The sequence below is a fragment of the Puma concolor genome, chromosome E1 (assembly GCF_028749965.1).
Source record: "Puma concolor isolate L17-30 chromosome E1, mPumCon1.1.hap2, whole genome shotgun sequence".
In the NCBI taxonomy this organism is placed as follows: Eukaryota; Metazoa; Chordata; class Mammalia; order Carnivora; family Felidae; genus Puma; species Puma concolor.
In genome coordinates, this window is record NC_141680.1 from 57,947,587 (window position 1) to 57,965,202 (window position 17,616).

Here is a 17,616-nt window from a genome sequence, read left to right on the forward strand (position 1 = left end):
TACGGCAAAAATGATTTTATTTGACATGCAGCAGAACAAGGGCAGCAGAGCTGGGATATTGTATACAGCCATTTGTCACAAAGCAGTGACCTCAGTAGTAACACTCAATTTTAATGTCTAAAGCTTATTATAAAGGTGTATTTTCACACAGTAATCCCATAAACCTTCCCAGGGCTGCTAGCAGCTGGCTTTTGGAAAGCTCTTGGATTTACTCTGTATGTTGTGAATGGATTCACTTTTGACCTGTTCTAATAATCAAGCAGTGAATTCTGCTTGTGGAAGCTGGAAAGGAAGCGGGAGAGGACCTTCTGATACAGTAAGGAAACCTGGCAAAGTGCAGGGAGGGATCAGGGATTGTGGCATGTGCCACCTTTCCCCAGAGATGGCTTGGAGCCATCCAGCTAAGCCCAGATGAGCTGAGTGCTCTTTCCTCAGCTGATGGTTGTCCCTTTCTTGCCCTGTGAGGCCTGGAGTCCCTGGCCCACTTGCATCTGGTAGGAGCAACTCGGACAAGCGGTCGGAGGTTGAGCACTGCCGAAGCAATAGGGTCTGGTGACTCGATTCAAGCACGGCTCCTAATCTCACCACCTCCAGACCCCGTATCTTGCGGACATGCCCCTCAGCAGCTGGGGACAGTCAAGGTTCCTAGGCAACAGGTAAGAAGTCTAGTGCAATATGCCTGACCCTGAGGCTGCCTGTTCCCAAATACATGCCATACCACAGGCCAAATGGTGGGAAGAGGGGGAAGCCTAAGCAGGAGAATGCAGAGGATGATGGGAGTTGTCCTCTCCTTCAGAGACTCAAAGGGCAGGAGAGTTTATTTCATGCCAAGCAAGAGGTAGTGAGTAGGATGGCCTATTCCCAAGGCAGGAGGCACACTTTTCCCAGAAAGCTTTGAGTACCTGCTTCCAGAGAAGGGGAGACACTGGTTCTCTTCCATTTTCTTTTGTATCCCTAGTTTTGGCTGCCACAAGGCCAAGTTCTGTTTCTAATAGGCTGAGTTTCATATCCCACTGCGACGTCCATAGGACACAGCCGGCAACCACCAGAGACGAGCACACAACTCCTCACCCAGCGGCCATTCCAGAATGCTGCTGCCCATGGAAGGCAGGGCTGGGGACTCGGTAGTACGTCAACTTCTCTATGCCCAGGGCCACTTGGGACCACTGGGCTTTGCCTACCTCCCAAGAGGAGCCTGCCAGCAGGGGAAGCACAAAGTAGTGATGAGGGGGCTGAGGCCTCTGGGGGGGTGTGAGAACACGGTCCTTGAGGGAGGGTGCCAAGTCTCTTTAGAGCCCTCCCCCCTTATGGCATCAGGATGCCAGCATGGGAGGAAAAAACCTACTCCCCTGCCTTGGGTCCTCGTTCCCAGGGCGATAGTGCAGAGTCTGGAGCCACTCCCCACCCCTGACAGCACATGGCCACTTCAAGTCACACAGGTAGACAAAAAACCAGGTCCTTTTAGGGGGCCAATGAGAGATCATCACGGCAGCAGCTTGGCTCCCAGCAGCAATGCCCAGGGCCCCTGTTCCGCATCAAAGCTCTAAGCACTGCAGTCAGGATGTGGAGAATGACTGGACCAGAGAGCCCTCCTGTCTTGTGGCAGCCTGCCTGAGCTTCAATGCGGAGGTGACACGGAGTCCTCTGGGGTCATAGGTTACCCCACTGTTCCACAGGAGGGAATTGGTCCACCTCGCCCACCTCTGTGCTCAGCTGCTCTCCCAGGGCGAAGGTCAGCCTATACCGAAGCCTCGCTTTCTCCTGTGACAAAGGGGCAAGCGTGTGAGACCTCCTCTTCTCCTCAAACCTTGGGGCCCTTTCTGTGCTCCCATCACCACCCCAGGCTCACTCGGCCACTGAACTAGGGTAGGGAAGGGACACGGTTAACGCTGCGGTATCATGGCACTTCAAACTGGGAGGCAGAGGTCCTAATCTGGGGCAGCTAGGGCTTCAGGACGGACCTTGGTTCTAGCTCACCTTCAGCGGATTGGCCAGCAGCATGACCTGGGTGATGGCTGCAGGCGGCTGGATGGGACTAAATGGAGACAGCTCTGTCCCAGAGGGTGGCTGTAACTTCACCTTCATTGACTGAAGAAAAAGAGAAGCTCCTTTGAAGAGAGATGGCAGGTGCCCCTAGGAGGGAGCCTACCGGAGTCACAATGGACACATGGCTGCTGCCTGCTGGCCTCAGGGCCCCTCAACCCAGTGGGTTCAAGATAAGGCTACTTCTGCCTCTAGAGGCCCCAGGAAGCCAGGGGTACCTTTGGCACTGCGGCCTGCAGCACGATGCTCTTGATGGGCAAGGGAGCTGTGTTCAGCATGGACACTACCACCACCAGCACGTCAGGCCGTCCAGGCGGACACTCCTTGGCAAAGTGGAAGAGGATGCGGAAGCCATTTTTATCATAGGCTGTCACAGGAAGGGCGCTGCCTGTGAGGAGAGATCATGTGGGTGAAGGAGAAACCTCACAGAGCCCAGAGGGTGTTGGCCACAGCCAAGTGGGCAGGACCGGGCAACCCTGTGGCCAGCAGGCTCCTTGCAAGAATCTGGGAAAGAGCCTCTCAGAACCTCCCAAGAGTCCAGTGGCAACAAGGAGAGACCCAAGACAGCAGGGAAGCGGGTCATGTCTGGCTCTAAGGGACCTGGGCAGACAGCCTGTGCCCACCCCTCATTCCCTATGACCCCACAGCCTGGGTCCCACATCCCCTCCTGCCCCATGCTTCCGACACTTACTAGGCTTGATAGATTCCAGGGGAACATGGACACTGGCCAGGGAGAGCTCTGGCCCCTTCATGGGGCTGCCCTGGGGCTGGAAGAGAGGACTGCTGGGCCCAGGGGAGAAGGGGAGGAGAGGCCGAGCAGTGGTGCTGGTGGGGACCAGAGGGGAGGTGGTGGCCCCAGGGAAGAAGATGGAGGAGACGGGTTTCACCAGACCTGAAGTCCTGAGAGGCAGGAAGGAGGACAAGGCAAGTCAGAGACCTGGGGAAGCTATAGCGCCAACCCCTCAAAGCACCTCTCCCCTTCCCGCCAGGCAGAGCGGTTCTTACTACCCCACCTCCCACCGTTTCCAGATTCCCACCTGACTCAGTAGGCCAAAAGGGCACATCCCCAGACCCTCTGGAGCTGCCCCTGGTTCTGCCAAACCCAGGTCCAGCCCTCCCCAACCCAGCTCTCCCCCACTCATTACGCTCTGGTCTCTTCAAGAAGATGATCAAGGGCATCCAGCTGGTGCAGGGTGCTATCGCCCAAAGCCGAGCCGTGGTACCCAAGGGCTGTGGGCTCAGCCTTGAGGGCTGGGGCCGGTCCAGTTGGGAACAAGAAGGAGCCTGGTTTGGGGGCGGGAACACTGGCTGGGACCGCAGGAGCTGGGAAGGAGGGCGGCAGTGGAGCCTGGGAGCTGCCCGCGGACGGTGCTGAGGGCGGGACGAGAGGCCCATCCGAGGGGCTGGCGGCAGCACTCCCGGGCTCGGGGCCGCCAAAGTCCAGGTCCAGCTGCTCCTTCTGTTAGGGATGGAAAGTGCGTGAGCAAAGGCTGTGGAGGGGTCTGCCGCAGGTGGCAGGTTTCGGGTCTCCAACTCTGGCCCCCTTCCCTGGGGGCCCTGTGACCCCACCACTGGACGAGCAGCTTCCTGAGGCCAAGGCCAGCCCTTGGATGTGATCCACGTTCCTAAATGCACGCAGGGCAGTGCCCCAAGGAGTAAGGACAGTCGCCGCAGTTGGCTGCAGCCAACTGGGGCTGAGGATGAGTTGGGAAAGAGAAGTGAAGCTCGTCGAGCATTTTAGTGATGTCCCCTATGTCCCTACCTGGAACAGGGGCCATTGGCTGTTTCCAGCTGACTCTGTGGGAGGGGCAGTGGGGGCTGGATCAGCAAGGCCTGAAAACAGAAGATGATGGTGAGAAGGGGCTCTGCCTTGGGCAGTCCCACCTCACCCAGGGAAGGTCACATGACAAAATGAGCATCAAGGGGTGACAGGCGGGGAGGTTTTCCCCCAGGCAGCCTCCAGGGGGAGAGGGATCCTCTTCAGTCCTTATGTTCCGTATGTGGTGGGGGGTGGGGGGCGCAGAGGTGGGGAGCAGAGCAGGACAGTCCACTGCGTCCATGCTGAAGCCTGGGTGCAGACTGCCCTGAAGGCCACTGAACTGCACTCTATCCCTCCACCTGAAGCCCCCTTCTCCACCTCTGCTAAGTACACAGCCACCCCCCAGCCCTCCTCCCGATTCCACACGCCTTTTTGCTCTGCTGGCCCCTCCAGGACACACCCAAGCAGAGCAGCTCCTCGTCCAGCAGGCAGAGGGCATTGCTTGTGCTGTTGGGTCCCAGGGCGGCCTCGGCATGACTGGATGGGTGGCTGCGCCCAGGGCCTGAGGTCTGGGGGGGTGGAGGGAGGATAGGGATGCCGGAGGACGGTGGGGCAGGGGCCGGGGCCGACACTGAGGATGAGCTGCTTGGTGTGTCCAACTCAGCAAGGTCGATGAGAGTGCCTTGGTCCCTGGAGTGGTCTCCTGGATGGGCGAATGGAGGGGGACGGGACTGATTAGGGGCCACTCTAGTGGCTGCACAGAAGGAAGCAGAACCCTGAGCGCGGCCTCCAGCCTGGGCAACACTGAAAAGAAGCAAGCAAAGAAAACCCTGTCCACAGCTCCTGGCCTCTGGGAAGCTGGAGGACCACTTGGAGTGGCTCAGAATCCCCTTGGGCCCTGCAGGATGGCTTGTGGGTCAAGCGCTCAGGGCTCATGGCTCGGTGGCAGGGCCCACGGCTGGTCTGGATGGCTCGGTGGTGGGGCCCGGGGCTGGTCTGGACGGGTCCAGAATGGAGAACTGGAACACTTTACCTTCAGAGTCTGGAATGGCTGAGGTGGCTACCTCACCATTGACCACCTGCCCTTCAACGACTGTTTTGTAAGAGCTGATGACCCGGGAGAGGTTGTCACTGGCCTGGAGGATGTCCCCTAGAGCAGAAAAGAGGTACTTCTCACTCCAGGCCATGACACTCCCCCACTCCACGCCTCCGGGCCAAACCCACATTCCTGGGTCATCCTTGCCAACTACTCTTGAACTCACCCAAACTATTGTCATTGTCCTCTGTCTCACTGGCTAGTTTGAATAATGTCCGCCTCTTATTCTCACACCGATCAAACAGCTCCTGAAAGAGTCCCAGACCTAAAAATGAGAGCTACAAAGTCCCTTGGAAATCCTCCGGTGCGGTGTTCACGTCCAGGCGCTCAGGGGGCTCCTCTAGTGCCATGGTCAGTTACCGGCAGAACTGGGCTCAGAGCACACATCTTCCTGCTCCCAGCTGTCACCACGGTGGATCACCCGAAAGGTCTGCTTAGGACCAGTGGGAGTGTGTCCCTTCCTGTCCCCGAGGTGAGCACATGCCTCAGAATTCAGAGCATCTATGTGACCAAGGACTAAGGTGCAGCAGCGTCAGGGGCACAGGGTGGGTCTCTCTACCCAAATGTCCCTGAGGCAGAGAGAAGTGAGCCCTGATGGTGGGTCCGCGGGGTCACACAGACTCGGGTGTACACACGGCTCTTCGAGCCTGAGTTAGCCACAGCTCGTGTAAAATGGGGGTGTCACTGCTCCCACCGCCACCCGGCTGCCGTGCTGATTAATGAGGAATGGCAGGTACTGAGCAAAGGCTGGCCCCCGTTCCCAGAGCCCAGCCCCCCGGAGACGCGCCTACCTTCATGAGCTCTTTATCTGCCTCTGAAGAATCCTCTTTGCTGTAATGAAGCAGCATCTCATTGAGCAGCTTTACGTTGTTATTAACCTCCTCTAAAGTGTGCAGACGCTTGGTCACCTTCTGGATCCGTGCCTCGTCCTGTATCGAAGATGATCAAGGAGAAAAAGCTAACTAGACTCATCCCACGGCCCCTGATGCCCCACAGCAAGGACTGCACCAGAGGACACGCGCAGAGGCCAGTCCCAGTGGAAGCTCCTTTTCATGCACGGTTCTTGGGAAACACAAGTCCCAGTCCTGACGCACTTTTTCTTTTAAAATAACAGCCCGCCCTACCCCCCAGGCTGGCCCCATCCAGGTTTGCTCCTCTAGTCCATTCTCCCCCCAGAAGCTCCAGCGCGCCTCCCGCTCTCTGGCCTCTCCAGATGAGGGCTGGGGGCAAGGGCAAGCAGCAGGCCTCACACCAGGGGAAGGGACTATTGTTCTGTGGTCAAGAGTTCCTCCGCCCCAAGGCCCAGGGCCCACTCACTTCCTTCACCATGGACTTGATGAGCTTGTTGGCCTCTTGTAGGTCATCTGGGTTTTTGCTTTTCAACAACTTGGCTAAAAGCTGGAAGAGGAGGTACCGAAGGTAAAGGGAAAGGTAACACCCCACCTGGGAGACCGCAGAGGAACCGGTGCCCCCATGGCACTGAGTGAGCCCACGCCTCATCTGAGGACGCTATCGGCCGGGATGCACTTTACCTTGGATTTCTCCTCATCATCAAAAACAGGGTTTTTGGGACGAGGTGGTGGAGAGGGGATCAGTGTCCTGTCCACGGGGATCAGTGGGTCAGACTGCACTATGCCTGAAAGGGAACATAAGGGGGCGGAGTGTCTGCTCAGGCTGGGGTCACCTTGTGGCCGTTCCTCACACAACGAGGGCGGGCATAGCCCTGTGACCAGGACCTGCAAGGGGTGAGGACCATCTCAACCTATCAAACCGCAGCTGAGCCCTTCCCAGGATCTTCCCTTCAGGAGGGGATGGCAGACACCCCCTCATTCTTCCTGGCCTTAACCAGCCTCTGGGGCTGCTCGGAGGCCAAGGGAAGGTAAGCACATACCCTGTCTCTTCAACATGTGATAAGCATCCTTGATCTTTGTTTCTTCTGGCAGGGCCAATGTCCAGCTGTAAAGCAGCTCGATCACCTTGGTCTTCACTTTCTCAGACACCCTGTCCCCCAGGTACTAAGAGGCAAAAGGAAATTAGGGAAAAACCTCGTAACTGGTGTCAGAGGCAGAGACCATGGGAAAGCTCTCTTCACGGCAATGAAAGGTGGCTGGTTAGCCCCAGTCTTCAGGCCTGTCCCAGAGCGGCAGGTGTCCGGTGTGTGTGACATAGAAGGACACCACCGTGGCAGAGCAGGATCTATCAGGGCTACAGTCTGTGCTCAGACAGGGAGTTTCCATGCACAATCTCCCAGAAACAATGGCAACTTATCTCAGGGGAATTAATGAGAATGTCTGAAGTATGAAAAATTGCTCCCTGTGCTTTAAGTGGTGCCTAGAGCTGAAGCAACACCAGCGAGCAACAGAAGCTGAGCGGCTGAGTGATGAGAAGAGTAACTCCTTAGACCTACGGAAGACGGACCAAAGAAAAGTGACCGCGGTCCCAGGAGCCCCCCCTCCCCCCCCCCCAGCCAGGGTACGCGTTAACACCTGCGGCCACATCACCTGTCACATTAAGGCCAGGAGTCCATCAGAGGGCTGCCTGTCCCTGTGGCCTCATGGTCACCCTGCTACACTCAGGGCCTAGCTCTCTGAGGACAAGATGTGGACAGCTCTCTAAAGACAGCTCTGTGGAGATGCCGGCTGCAAGGTGAAGCCAGTAAGACGGGAGAGGGGGAGGAACACGAAAGGAGTTCCTAGAAATGAGAAAACCGCCACTGACTGACCTTTGGAGAGACGACTTTGATTAACTCATTCAAAAACCGGAACTTTCCTACTTCATTATGAAATCTCCTGCCACAGTTCTTCATACACGCCTCCAGCACCTACAGCCACATGGAGGGGAGGTGCTCAGTGCGGGTGAGGGTCGGAGCTGGCGCTCAGCCAGGACCCTGCACATAGATCACAGTGACTAGACCTTCACAAGGAAGAAACCGATCGGGAAGTTTGTGTGCACTGCCCCCCTCCTCCCCCCACCCCGCCCGGAGCATCAGGGCAACAGGATCACGGACACCTTGGGCCCCTTAAACCTGGGGAACGGAATAGGAACTAAAGAACAAAGCACTGGGACCCAGATACCAAGACAGTTGAATGTCTGTCGTAGAAAGTGCCTGCTTGCAAGATTCCGCCCTCATCATTTGGATGAGGAAACTGAGGCCCAGACACAGAAAGTTTCTCTGACTCTGGGTCCAGGGCTCTTGCTATAAGCTGATCAATGTTTGGGGAAGATGGAAGATAATATTTAAACAGTTTTCTTTTTCAAAGACATATTTTCTCTCCCTGCTCCCATCGATTTTCCTTCTGAGGCACATAAACTACCTTAAGTTTTCGGTGCTTCCTGGGGCCCTGGGGCCTGCGGTTTATGCCCAGGAGAGCTCCACCCCAGTGTTCCCTTTTTTGGCTTCTGACTTTGTAAAGCAGGGGTTTTCCAGCATATCACTACTGACGTTCTGGGCCATTCTTTGTTGTGGAAGCCCGTCCTGTACATTGTAAGATGTTCAGCAACATCCCTGGCCTCTAGTCACTAGATACTAGTAATGCCCCATGACACGTGACACCCAAAAGTGCTTCTAGACACTGCCACAGGTCCCCTGGAGAGGAAACCCACTCCAGGTTGAGAAGCACTGTTTTATAAGGCCTTCTCTCTGCAGTGAACGCAACAGAGGTGTGCACGTGAGCCGTCTGAGCGCCCTTCCCATGCATGACCCGGCTGAAGTCGGGGAGAACCTAGGAATCCTGTGAGCTCAGCCACCTCTGGCTCAGTGCCACACTTGTCCCCTCTGAATAAACACTAAGCTCCACCTGTCGGTGGTGCCTTCAGCAGGAGCTAGCGTCACTTTTAGCTACAGAACAACTTTTTACTTGCCTCGTTTTCCTTTAGTTGGCTAACTCTTAACTGGCAACACAGCTGTTAGCATCTCTTCAAGAAGCCGCCTCTGGGCTCCACCCTGGGCTCAGGGCTCCTGCCTCTGGCTCCTTCCCTTAGCCACTCAGCTTCTTCCACAAGACCGGTGGCCATGGTGCAGGGACTGCACTTCAGTCATACGCATTCGTGGGACAGTTTACAGAACGCGCTCCAGATAGATCTAGTATCAGGGACTTCCAGCTGCCTTAGGACGTGAGCCACGAAAACCCCAGAGAACCCAGTGGGCGCATGAGGAAAGGCCTGGGCTCACTGAAATCCACCATCGCAATGAAACCACATACCGTCAGGGCCTGGACTGCCTCCCATTCCTGTGGAGACTGGATCTTATGGGCCAGCAGTCGGACAGCGATCTGTGGCCTGGGAGACAAGCAGACCCTGCGTTCAGGCACTGACCCTGGGACCACGTGACTGGCCCTCCTTGGCCAGTTTTTACTTCTACAGTCAGCTCTCTCCCACTTGCCTCCCAACGGCTTTGAGACTCACCCTTCAAGCTCTTTGTTGATCTGATCACAGAAGCCAATTATGTATTCCCAGTCCTCCTGGCGGTTGGAAGGATTGGTGGCTTTATCTTGGGACAGAGCAAAGCGGAGGACAATTGAGGACACAATGGAAAGTGTTCCAACAATTTTTAGGCATTGATGTGAAGCTAAGTTTGTTTCCACATTTCTTTTCTGATAAGAAAATCCTCAACAGGTCAGTCCAGTATTTTGAAAGTCACAGATGAAAGGGAAAACAAATTCTCAGCCTTGCAAAGCTTAGAGTTGACCACGGTCGATAGTACAGATGAATAATTATAAACACAAATGACAAAAATCTTCAAACTGATATCTGCAAAAATGTTTAATGTAACAAATAAGTATAAATAATTCTAGTTACATAAAAATAAGCTATTAAGCAAGTAGGAGTTATCAAGAAGTGTTTCCTGGAGAAATTAAAGTCAGGTGATACTTGATAAAAATATATATATATATATACTTAGGAAATGTATTTCCTATGTACCCTTCAAACATTTTTTCAAGACCCAACTTTCCTTAACGCTTTAAATGTTTTTTAAATTGTACACAATGTCATCCTTTAAAAAAAAATTTTTTTTTAATCTTTTTATTTATTTTTTGAGACAAAGAGAGACGGAGCATGAGCAGGGGAGGGGCAGAGAGAGGGGGAGACACAGAATCTGAAGCAGGCTCCAGGCTCTGAGCGGTCAGCACAGAGCCTGAGCAGGGCTCGAATTCACAGAGTGTGAGATCATGACCTGAGCTGAAGTCGGACGCTTAACCGACTGAGCCACCCAGGCACCCCCACGATGTCATCCTTTTAAGTGAAACTAATATTTAATGAGCCCCTACTGAACACCAATCATCATGCTCCATCCCCAGGACCGCAGATACAGACCGCCCCTACAGTTTAAATGACCTTCTATGGGGCACCTGGGTGGCTCTGTTAGTTAAGCATCAAATTCTTGATTTCAGCTCAGGTCATGATCTCTCGGTTTGTGAGTTAGAGCCCCACATCTGGCTCTGTGCAAACAGTGAGGAGCTTGTTTGGGATTCTCTCTCTCTGCCCCTTCCCTGCTCGCTCTCGCTCTCTCTCTTTCAAAATAAAGAAAGAAACTTGAAACATTTTTTTTTAAAATAATAATAAAAAAATAAGTGGTCTCCTATGATTAAGGACAAAGACAAGTGTTGGAGAGTTCTCAGAGGGATCACTGAGGGTTTAAAACCCACGTGCTAAATGTCAAGTCTCCTAATATTTGGTGGGGTCCCCTCTCCCCTGTTATCCCCCAGAACCTTGCTAGGGGTGGTTAAGGGTGTTCCCACCTCTGATTCAGATCTTGGAGTCTGCCTCTTCCAGAAAGCACTCTCAAGCTGTTTGCTAAATTTAGGACTTCAGGTTCAGAAGAGGAATGGAAGGCTGAAGGCGTAAATCGTTTTTAAATCCCCATGCTCCCACACATTTCCACAAGTGCCAAAAGCAGGGCAAGAGAACCTCGAAAAAGCCCCTCCACACAATCAGAAGTTCTTGAATTCTGGTTTCTCGTGACTGTGTTTTCTTAACTTCCTTTTTCCTAATATCAAAAATCACTTGCTCCGTGACCAAATCCTAACAAGGCCTCCCAGCATCTCCCCACCCCCACCCTGCCCCAAAGAGGGCTCTGAGGTGCAAGAAGTCAGCAGACGCCACCCGGAGGCGGAGGGAAGGCGCGCAGGACCCACAGACGCAGCGCGCGTGCCTGGCAGTGTTTCTGCTCTGATCGCAACAAGATTCTGATGCTTTGAGCTCCTATTTGGAGGAAAAGAGAAATGTCTGTCCTCAATCATGAAGAGAGAATTAGCAGGCCCTTTAAAATGTCAAGCTAGAAAGGAAGCAAATTAATTTAATTCCGTCAAGAGGGGCTATTTATTGCCATGGTGACCTACAAGCTGTCACCTTCCAGAAGCCCCATGTTTCTCCCATCAGTTGCCTGATATCTTCTCAGGTGTTAGCATGGCTGTGTTACTAATCCCCATCATTTGAGATGCTTAAAGTTCTCACATGACATCAAGAAGCTGAAGGATGCAAAAAGAAGATGGTCTGAGAAGCCATACCCCTCCCATCGCTGCTATTATCATTTTGAGAAGAGTCACGTACTTCACGGCGTAAGAAAGACTAACGCATTCACTTGCACTGTTCACAACTGGAAAAGGACGGCGGGGAGTGCTGCATGGATGCTCCCCTGCCCCCACACGTGCGTGAGCAATGGACCGTCACCACACGTGTTCTCCCCAGGCCTCCTGTAATTCTTGTAGCACTTCTGCTTCCAAGTATACGCCCACTCCCTTCTCACTTGGGTTCAACTTCTCCGGAATCCCACTTCCTTTCATCTGGACAGACCTTTCTACTGCAACTCTGCAGGGAGCTCTCTGCCTACATGTGGGCACAAACAGCCCCTGTTCAGCAACGGTCAGTCCTGGTTCTGAGTATCTGCTCCAGCTCTCCAGCCTACTCAGGAAGCTGACCACAGCATCCTTAGGAACTGGAAGAAAACTGGGGATACTTCTGGGTGACTCGATCTCTCCATTTGCCCACTGCCTCCCTCCAGCAGATGCACACAACTTTCCACCCACAAAACAAGCTCTATTACCTGGCACAGAGCTGACACCACAGCCTCACCTGTCGACCCCACCCTCTAGAGCTAGCCCTGGACTCTACTTTGACTCAAGGTTTCTATTTTCAGGTCTTTCTTCAAAGCCTTATTCTCTTGTGTGTCTGTGCATCCAGATTTTCTGCTCTCATTTTTCAGCTTAGTTCCAACACTAGTTTTGACTGTTGTGGGGCCTCAAAAGGTCAAGTGGGGATGGTTCAAGTAGGGGCAACACTGGCTACCCAATCCCAACACAGCTCAAACATTTCACAGATGACAAATTCTATGTAACGTATTACTTAGAGATTAAGAGAGGCAAGAATACAGGATGGAAAAGCAATCAAGAGTCAGCCTTCAGTGCTAGGGTCTTGAATCAAGAGGGCCTTAGTCACCAAGTCTTTGTTAAGTGCTCACAGAAAATTAACTACACAGATGAACTGTATTGTACTATATTATTCAATCAATCAATAACGTAACTAAAGGAAAACTAAGTACAGAGCATTTGGCCATAGAGGGACTACAGAAAAAGTCCAAGACTCAGAGCCTAGCCTTGAGGAGGTTATACTCTGTTGGTGCAACACGTGCAAAATAACCAGAGCAAAAAATCAGAGTATATGATTTGTTACAGAAACAAGTTTTAAAACAAGCTCATTACTTCTCCTTCCTGACTTCCCTATTTCTATAAATGGTGCCATCATGGGGTGTCTGGGTGGCTCAGTTGGTTGAACATCCGACTCGGTTTCTGCTCGGGTCATGATCACACGGTTCATGAGTTCGAGCCCCACACTGGGCTCACTGCTGTCAGCACGGAGTTCACTTTGGATCCTCTGTCCCCCTCTCACGCTGTCTCTCTCAAAAATAAATAAAACATTAAAAAAATTAAAGAAAAATGGTGCCACCATTCAAAAACTCCTTTTGCCCCCACATCCAGGCATCCGGATTTGAACCCCCATTGCTGACCCCTTCCCTCTTACCCATTTCCATCAACCTAGGGTCCCTTCCTTCTCAAGGTCTATTTATTTATCCAGCAAGCACAAGCACGGAACGGGCAGACAGAATCCCAAGCAGGCTCTATGCTGTCACCACAGAGCCCGACATGGGGTTTGATTTCACAGTGAGCCAAAATCAAAAGTCAGACGCTTAACCGACTAAGCCACCCAGGTGTCCCCCCTTAAAATCTTTTTAAATCTCTCCTTCCTTTCTTACCTCTGCCCCTACCCCAACCCCTTCTTCACCTGCTTCTTGAATTTCTCCTGGCCATCCTATATAAAACCCCTACACTAACCCTTGTAAAACACTGATTTCACGAGAGATGGTAAGAACGGGGACCTGATAACTGTCGAAATTTAAGCTTTTTGAGCTGGAATTCCAGCTTTTCCAGAATTTGGTTCTAACTTCCCAGATTTCTCTCCCACCACACTCCTACTGGAACTACCTGCCTGAACCAGCCAAAAACCTGTTCCTATATGGTTTCTCTATTTACATCACCGTCCAGTGTTTTCTTAGCCAGTTTTCCCCAGTCTTTAAGGCCTGGATCAAATGCTACCTCCTCACTGACAGAATCATGTTTCCATTCCACTTCTCCCCAATTTCCTGAAGAAACTGCCTGCATTTTAGCATTTACAGTTCTTGCCTTGTACCTGTATCTTTTTAATAATGCTTTATCCACTCCAGGATCACCTTTACCGAACTTAAGGCAAAGACAGATAGAACTTAATTAATTTTCATAATACCTCACATAACAGGTATTTCTTAAAAATCTTTTTATGTTTACTTATTTTTGAGACAGAAACAGAGCATGAGCAGACGAGGGGCAGCGGGAGAGGGAGACACAGAACCCGAAGCAGGCTTCAGGCTCTGAGCTGTCAACACAGAGCCTGACGGGGGGCCTGAACCCACCAACTGTGAGATCATGACCTGAGCTGAAGTCGGATGCTTAACCGACTGAGCCACCCGGGCGCCCCACATAACAGGTATTTCTTATGGACTGATTATAGTAATGACAGGAATTCAGAAAAGGCTGAAGTCATCAAGAGACAGTCCGTGGACAAGGAGAATCTGGGATGGGTTTTAAAGCATTCAGTTAAGCAAAGGAGAACAGGGTTTCCAGGGAAGGAGAGCAATGTGTGCTGATGGGACAAGAACACATCTGACTTAGCAAAGCAAGAAGACGCTCAGGAAGCCACCAAGAGGCGGCAGGAGGCGTGCGGCAGTGGGACGACCTGATTCCACAGAAGTGCTCTTCTGGGAGCAGAATGCCAAGTGGACAGAAGGGACGTGGGGAGACACCTGAAGCACTGGGACCAGTAGAGGCTTCTATAATAAATCTGGCAATCCACAGAGTGACAAGGACCTAGACTAAAATAGTGCTAAACCCCAAGCACTGGTTCGTTCACCTGGCCAAGTTCACACCAATAAGTCACAAGAACTGTGAAGGTGAATGACGGATAAGAATGGAAGGAATCTGAACTGCCCCTAATGTCACTCTAATGGGAAAAATCAAAGGCCAGTATCAGCTCTAAAGTCTACAGACACCATTGTCCTTCCCCCACTCACAATCTCTACTCTCCCTCAAAAACAGGTCTGTCCCTCTCCTATTTCAAAATATAACTCTAAATCTAGTCTATTAAACTCAGCTTAAGTCAAATTACTTCAACGTCCCTATTCATATTCGTGAATCAAACAAATTTCAGGGACCCATGGGTGGCTCTGTCAGTTGGGCATCTGACTCTTGATTTCAGCTCGGGTCATGTTATCACGGTTCGTGGGATTGAGCCCTGGGATGGGCTCTGCACTGACAGCACAGAGCCTGCTTGGGATTCATTCTCTCTCTCTCTCTCTCTCTCTCTCTCTCTCTCTCTCTCTCTCAAAATAAATAAACTTAAAAAACAACAACAACATCCAATTCCAGTGTAGTTATATCTATATCTGGTTAGATGTCTCTGGACATTGATTAGAGTCAGGGTGTCCTCTTTTTGTGAAATGGTGCCATTAGTACCTGCTTCACTAGGATACTTGATAAATGAATTAAATGAGTGTCTTTGGAGTGCTTTGAGCTCCTTAGAGAACAGTTCCATATATACAGAAGATTGTGACCTGCCTGCAACTGCAGATTTTGCAAATGTAACCTGGGTTCAACAACCTGAAGGGGGGTTCTTATTAAGAAAGCTCAGGCCATTGGAGGAAACAGCCTGGAGGCTCTAGTACATAAGAGGTCTCTGCGCAAGGCAATTCCTAGGCATCCTACCTGTCACCATCCTGCCCAATCTGTGTTCACTTAAAGAGGCCTCCAAGGGCCTCTTCTAGCCCATAGGAAAGTTAACTTATTAACCCTTCAGCAGAGTACTACCTGCTAACAAGGTTAACCTGTATTTCCTTAACAGAAATATGATTTAGCAATTAGAGCAAAGGCCGCTCTAACTACAGCACTAGGCTGTGTTCCTCAGCTTTGCTCAGAGTACGCTATCGACGATGACTCGTTAAGGTGTTCAAGTGTGTGTGTCTCCCAACACAGACATAACCAAGCTTTGGCCGCTGCAGGAAAATAGAGCTCTGTTCTTTACCCTACTTTGGATTATTCTCACTTCAAACATTCTGCCTCAGCGAAGCGGCCACTTCTCAAATACATGGTCGCAATTCTGAAGCAGTATGTGTATACTCACTGGTGCCCACCGCTCCCGAAGTTTCAGCCCCAATCCGCGGCTTTTCCCTCGGTCTGAGACTGAGGCACGGGGGTCTGAGAAGCGGGGCCCCACCACAATGTCCCCAAATCGCCGATGCATGTCAGCCGGGAGCACTTAGCTGACGCTTCTCCGCAGCCCGCGGGGCCGGGACAGTACGCAGCTCCCGCCGCCGCGCGCAGCAGTGGGAGGAGGCGCCGGGAGGGGGACCGGGCGCCCTGCTGGGGAAGGGGCGTGATCGCTGACAGCTTGCGGCGAGGGCAAGCCGAAGCGCGAGCTGCTAGGAGACGCCGCCACTGGACCCTGGGAGGAGGTGTAGGGGGGGCAGCGGGGGCGGCGAGGGGGCTCGAGGACAGACAGAAGCGGCCGCGGCTACTCACTCAGCCAGGACTCCAGGCTCTCCCCTTCCGCCTCCGCCATATTGCAGCCGCCCGGGCCGGCCCTGCGGCCTCAAACCTCGCGAGAACTTGCAAGAGATGAGCCGGGGCGGGGCGTGCATGGGGCCTGAGAGGAGAGAGCCCCGCCGCCGACGGTCGAATCAGACTGCGACGGATGAGAAGCCGAAAGTTTCCTTTCGATTCTTCCCTTTGGACCTCGGAGTGAGAGACTCTTAACGTCCGGACTAATAGGGTGACGCACAGATTTAGGACCCTGTGGAGCTTTTTCCCCGCCTGCCGTCCCTCGCTCAGGCACGCCGAGGACGGCCCTGTTGGGGTCCTTGTGGCCAGCCAAGATGGCTGCGCCCGCGGTGAAGGCTGCGCGAGGGTGGCCGGTTCTGGCGCTGGGCGTACGGAATCGTCTCCTGCGGTTTCCAGGGTAGGAGGGCGGCGGGAAGCCGGGGGGCCGCTTGGGTCTTCACGGAGAGACCTGCAGGGAAGGAAAGGACCACAAGCGGACCGTGCGGGGACCTGGACAGAGCCTGCGGGCCAGGACACCTGGGTCCAAGACTCTGAATTAGCTGCGTGACTTTGGGCCAGTGTGAAGGTTTCGTGATTGTTCCCGGCGATGAGGTTCTGATTGGAAGCTGAAAGCGCGGTCTTAAGAAAGAGCTCAGCGCTGGGATTTTCTGTGTTGGGAGAGGTGGGGGGAGAGCTGCCTAGGCGGGGCGCCTATCCTGTGATTTCAGGAGGCTCTCCTTACCGTTGGCACTTGACGAGGGGGAGACTTTCCTGGCCTTTTTGGGGGGAGTTTACTTACCTCTTGGGACAAGAGCCAGAATTACTGCGTTCAGGTTTGCCTAACGCTCTCCCTGCCTCTCTCTCCTCGACGGGTTGGCAAACATGCCTATTAAGTAAGGCCTTTTCTCTTGTGGGGTCAACTTTTGCCCGCCTCTTCCTCTTCCCCCCTCTTAGGCTAACCCAGGTGAGGGGGAGCCGCTATGGTCCTGAATACAAGGATCCACAGGTTGACAAAGAATATTACCGTAAGCCATTGGCAGAGCTGACGGAGGAGGAGAAGTATGAGCGGGAACTCAGGAAGACTCAGCATATCAAAGCTGCCCCAGCGTCGAAAACAAGCTCTGTGTTTGAAGACCCAGTGATCAGGTCAGATGGAAGCAAATACTTCTGTTCCACAGACTGGGACTATACCAGGGAGGGTCTGCAGTTAGGATTCTGTGGAATCCTAGGCCTTGGAAACCTAAACGTGTTGCTTTTCTTCTTGAAGTAAATTCACCAACATGATAATGAAAGGAGGAAACAAAGTCCTGGCCAGATCCCTCATGGCGCAGGTAAGCAGCTCGTCTCCCGTCTGCTTTCTTACAGCTTTGTATGTGGCTTTCACTTTAGCATAAAAAAAGCACAAATTCACATACCTGCCATTAGAATGACCTTCCTATGTATGGGTGGAGGTGGTGACTTTAATACATCCTGCAGGAGTCGGCCACCACCATTCACTCCCCCAATCACAAATCTTGGCCTGTTTGCCTGGTCCTCGCTCAGAAAGAGGGAGGCACTTAGGAACTTTGCCTTAGAAGTTCTGAGAGAGGAGCTGCACT

The 17,616-nt window shown here is 52.6% G+C and overlaps 2 protein-coding genes across 5 annotated transcripts in view; one reads left to right on the top strand and one right to left on the bottom strand.

Moving 5' to 3' along the window:
• GGA3 (golgi associated, gamma adaptin ear containing, ARF binding protein 3) lies at window positions 1–16,137 on the bottom strand. 3 transcript variants are annotated; one of them, XM_086688020.1, is made up of 17 exons: window positions 16,001–16,137; window positions 9,303–9,387; window positions 9,101–9,176; window positions 7,621–7,719; window positions 6,790–6,913; window positions 6,431–6,534; window positions 6,216–6,296; window positions 5,690–5,827; window positions 5,065–5,146; window positions 4,836–4,952; window positions 4,263–4,505; window positions 3,806–3,876; window positions 3,189–3,502; window positions 2,735–2,943; window positions 2,262–2,431; window positions 1,978–2,088; window positions 1–1,761 (listed from the first exon to the last, which is right to left on the bottom strand). In XM_086688020.1, exons 1-17 carry the CDS (start codon window positions 16,038–16,040, stop codon window positions 1,651–1,653), a joined length of 2,175 nt encoding a protein of 724 aa, XP_086544146.1. In that variant the 5' UTR covers window positions 16,041–16,137; the 3' UTR covers window positions 1–1,650. The 3 variants fall into 3 exon arrangements, with proteins under 3 accessions (XP_086544146.1, XP_086544147.1, XP_086544148.1); XM_086688021.1 differs by lacking the exon at window positions 16,001–16,137 and adding an exon at window positions 15,603–15,964; XM_086688022.1 differs by lacking the exon at window positions 4,263–4,505.
• The window catches only part of MRPS7 (mitochondrial ribosomal protein S7), a 3,487-nt gene continuing 1,986 nt past the window's right edge, over window positions 16,116–17,616 (top strand). Inside the window, exons 1-3 of one of the 2 annotated variants that reach the window (XM_086688027.1) lie at window positions 16,116–16,219; window positions 16,973–17,164; window positions 17,286–17,349. In XM_086688027.1, coding sequence (XP_086544153.1) covers window positions 16,173–16,219; window positions 16,973–17,164; window positions 17,286–17,349 — 303 coding nt within the window. In that variant the 5' untranslated portion in view covers window positions 16,116–16,172. Of the gene's footprint in view, window positions 16,220–16,256; window positions 16,437–16,972; window positions 17,165–17,285; window positions 17,350–17,616 lie in introns of those variants that run through there. The other variant, XM_025927592.2, reaches the window with a different exon arrangement.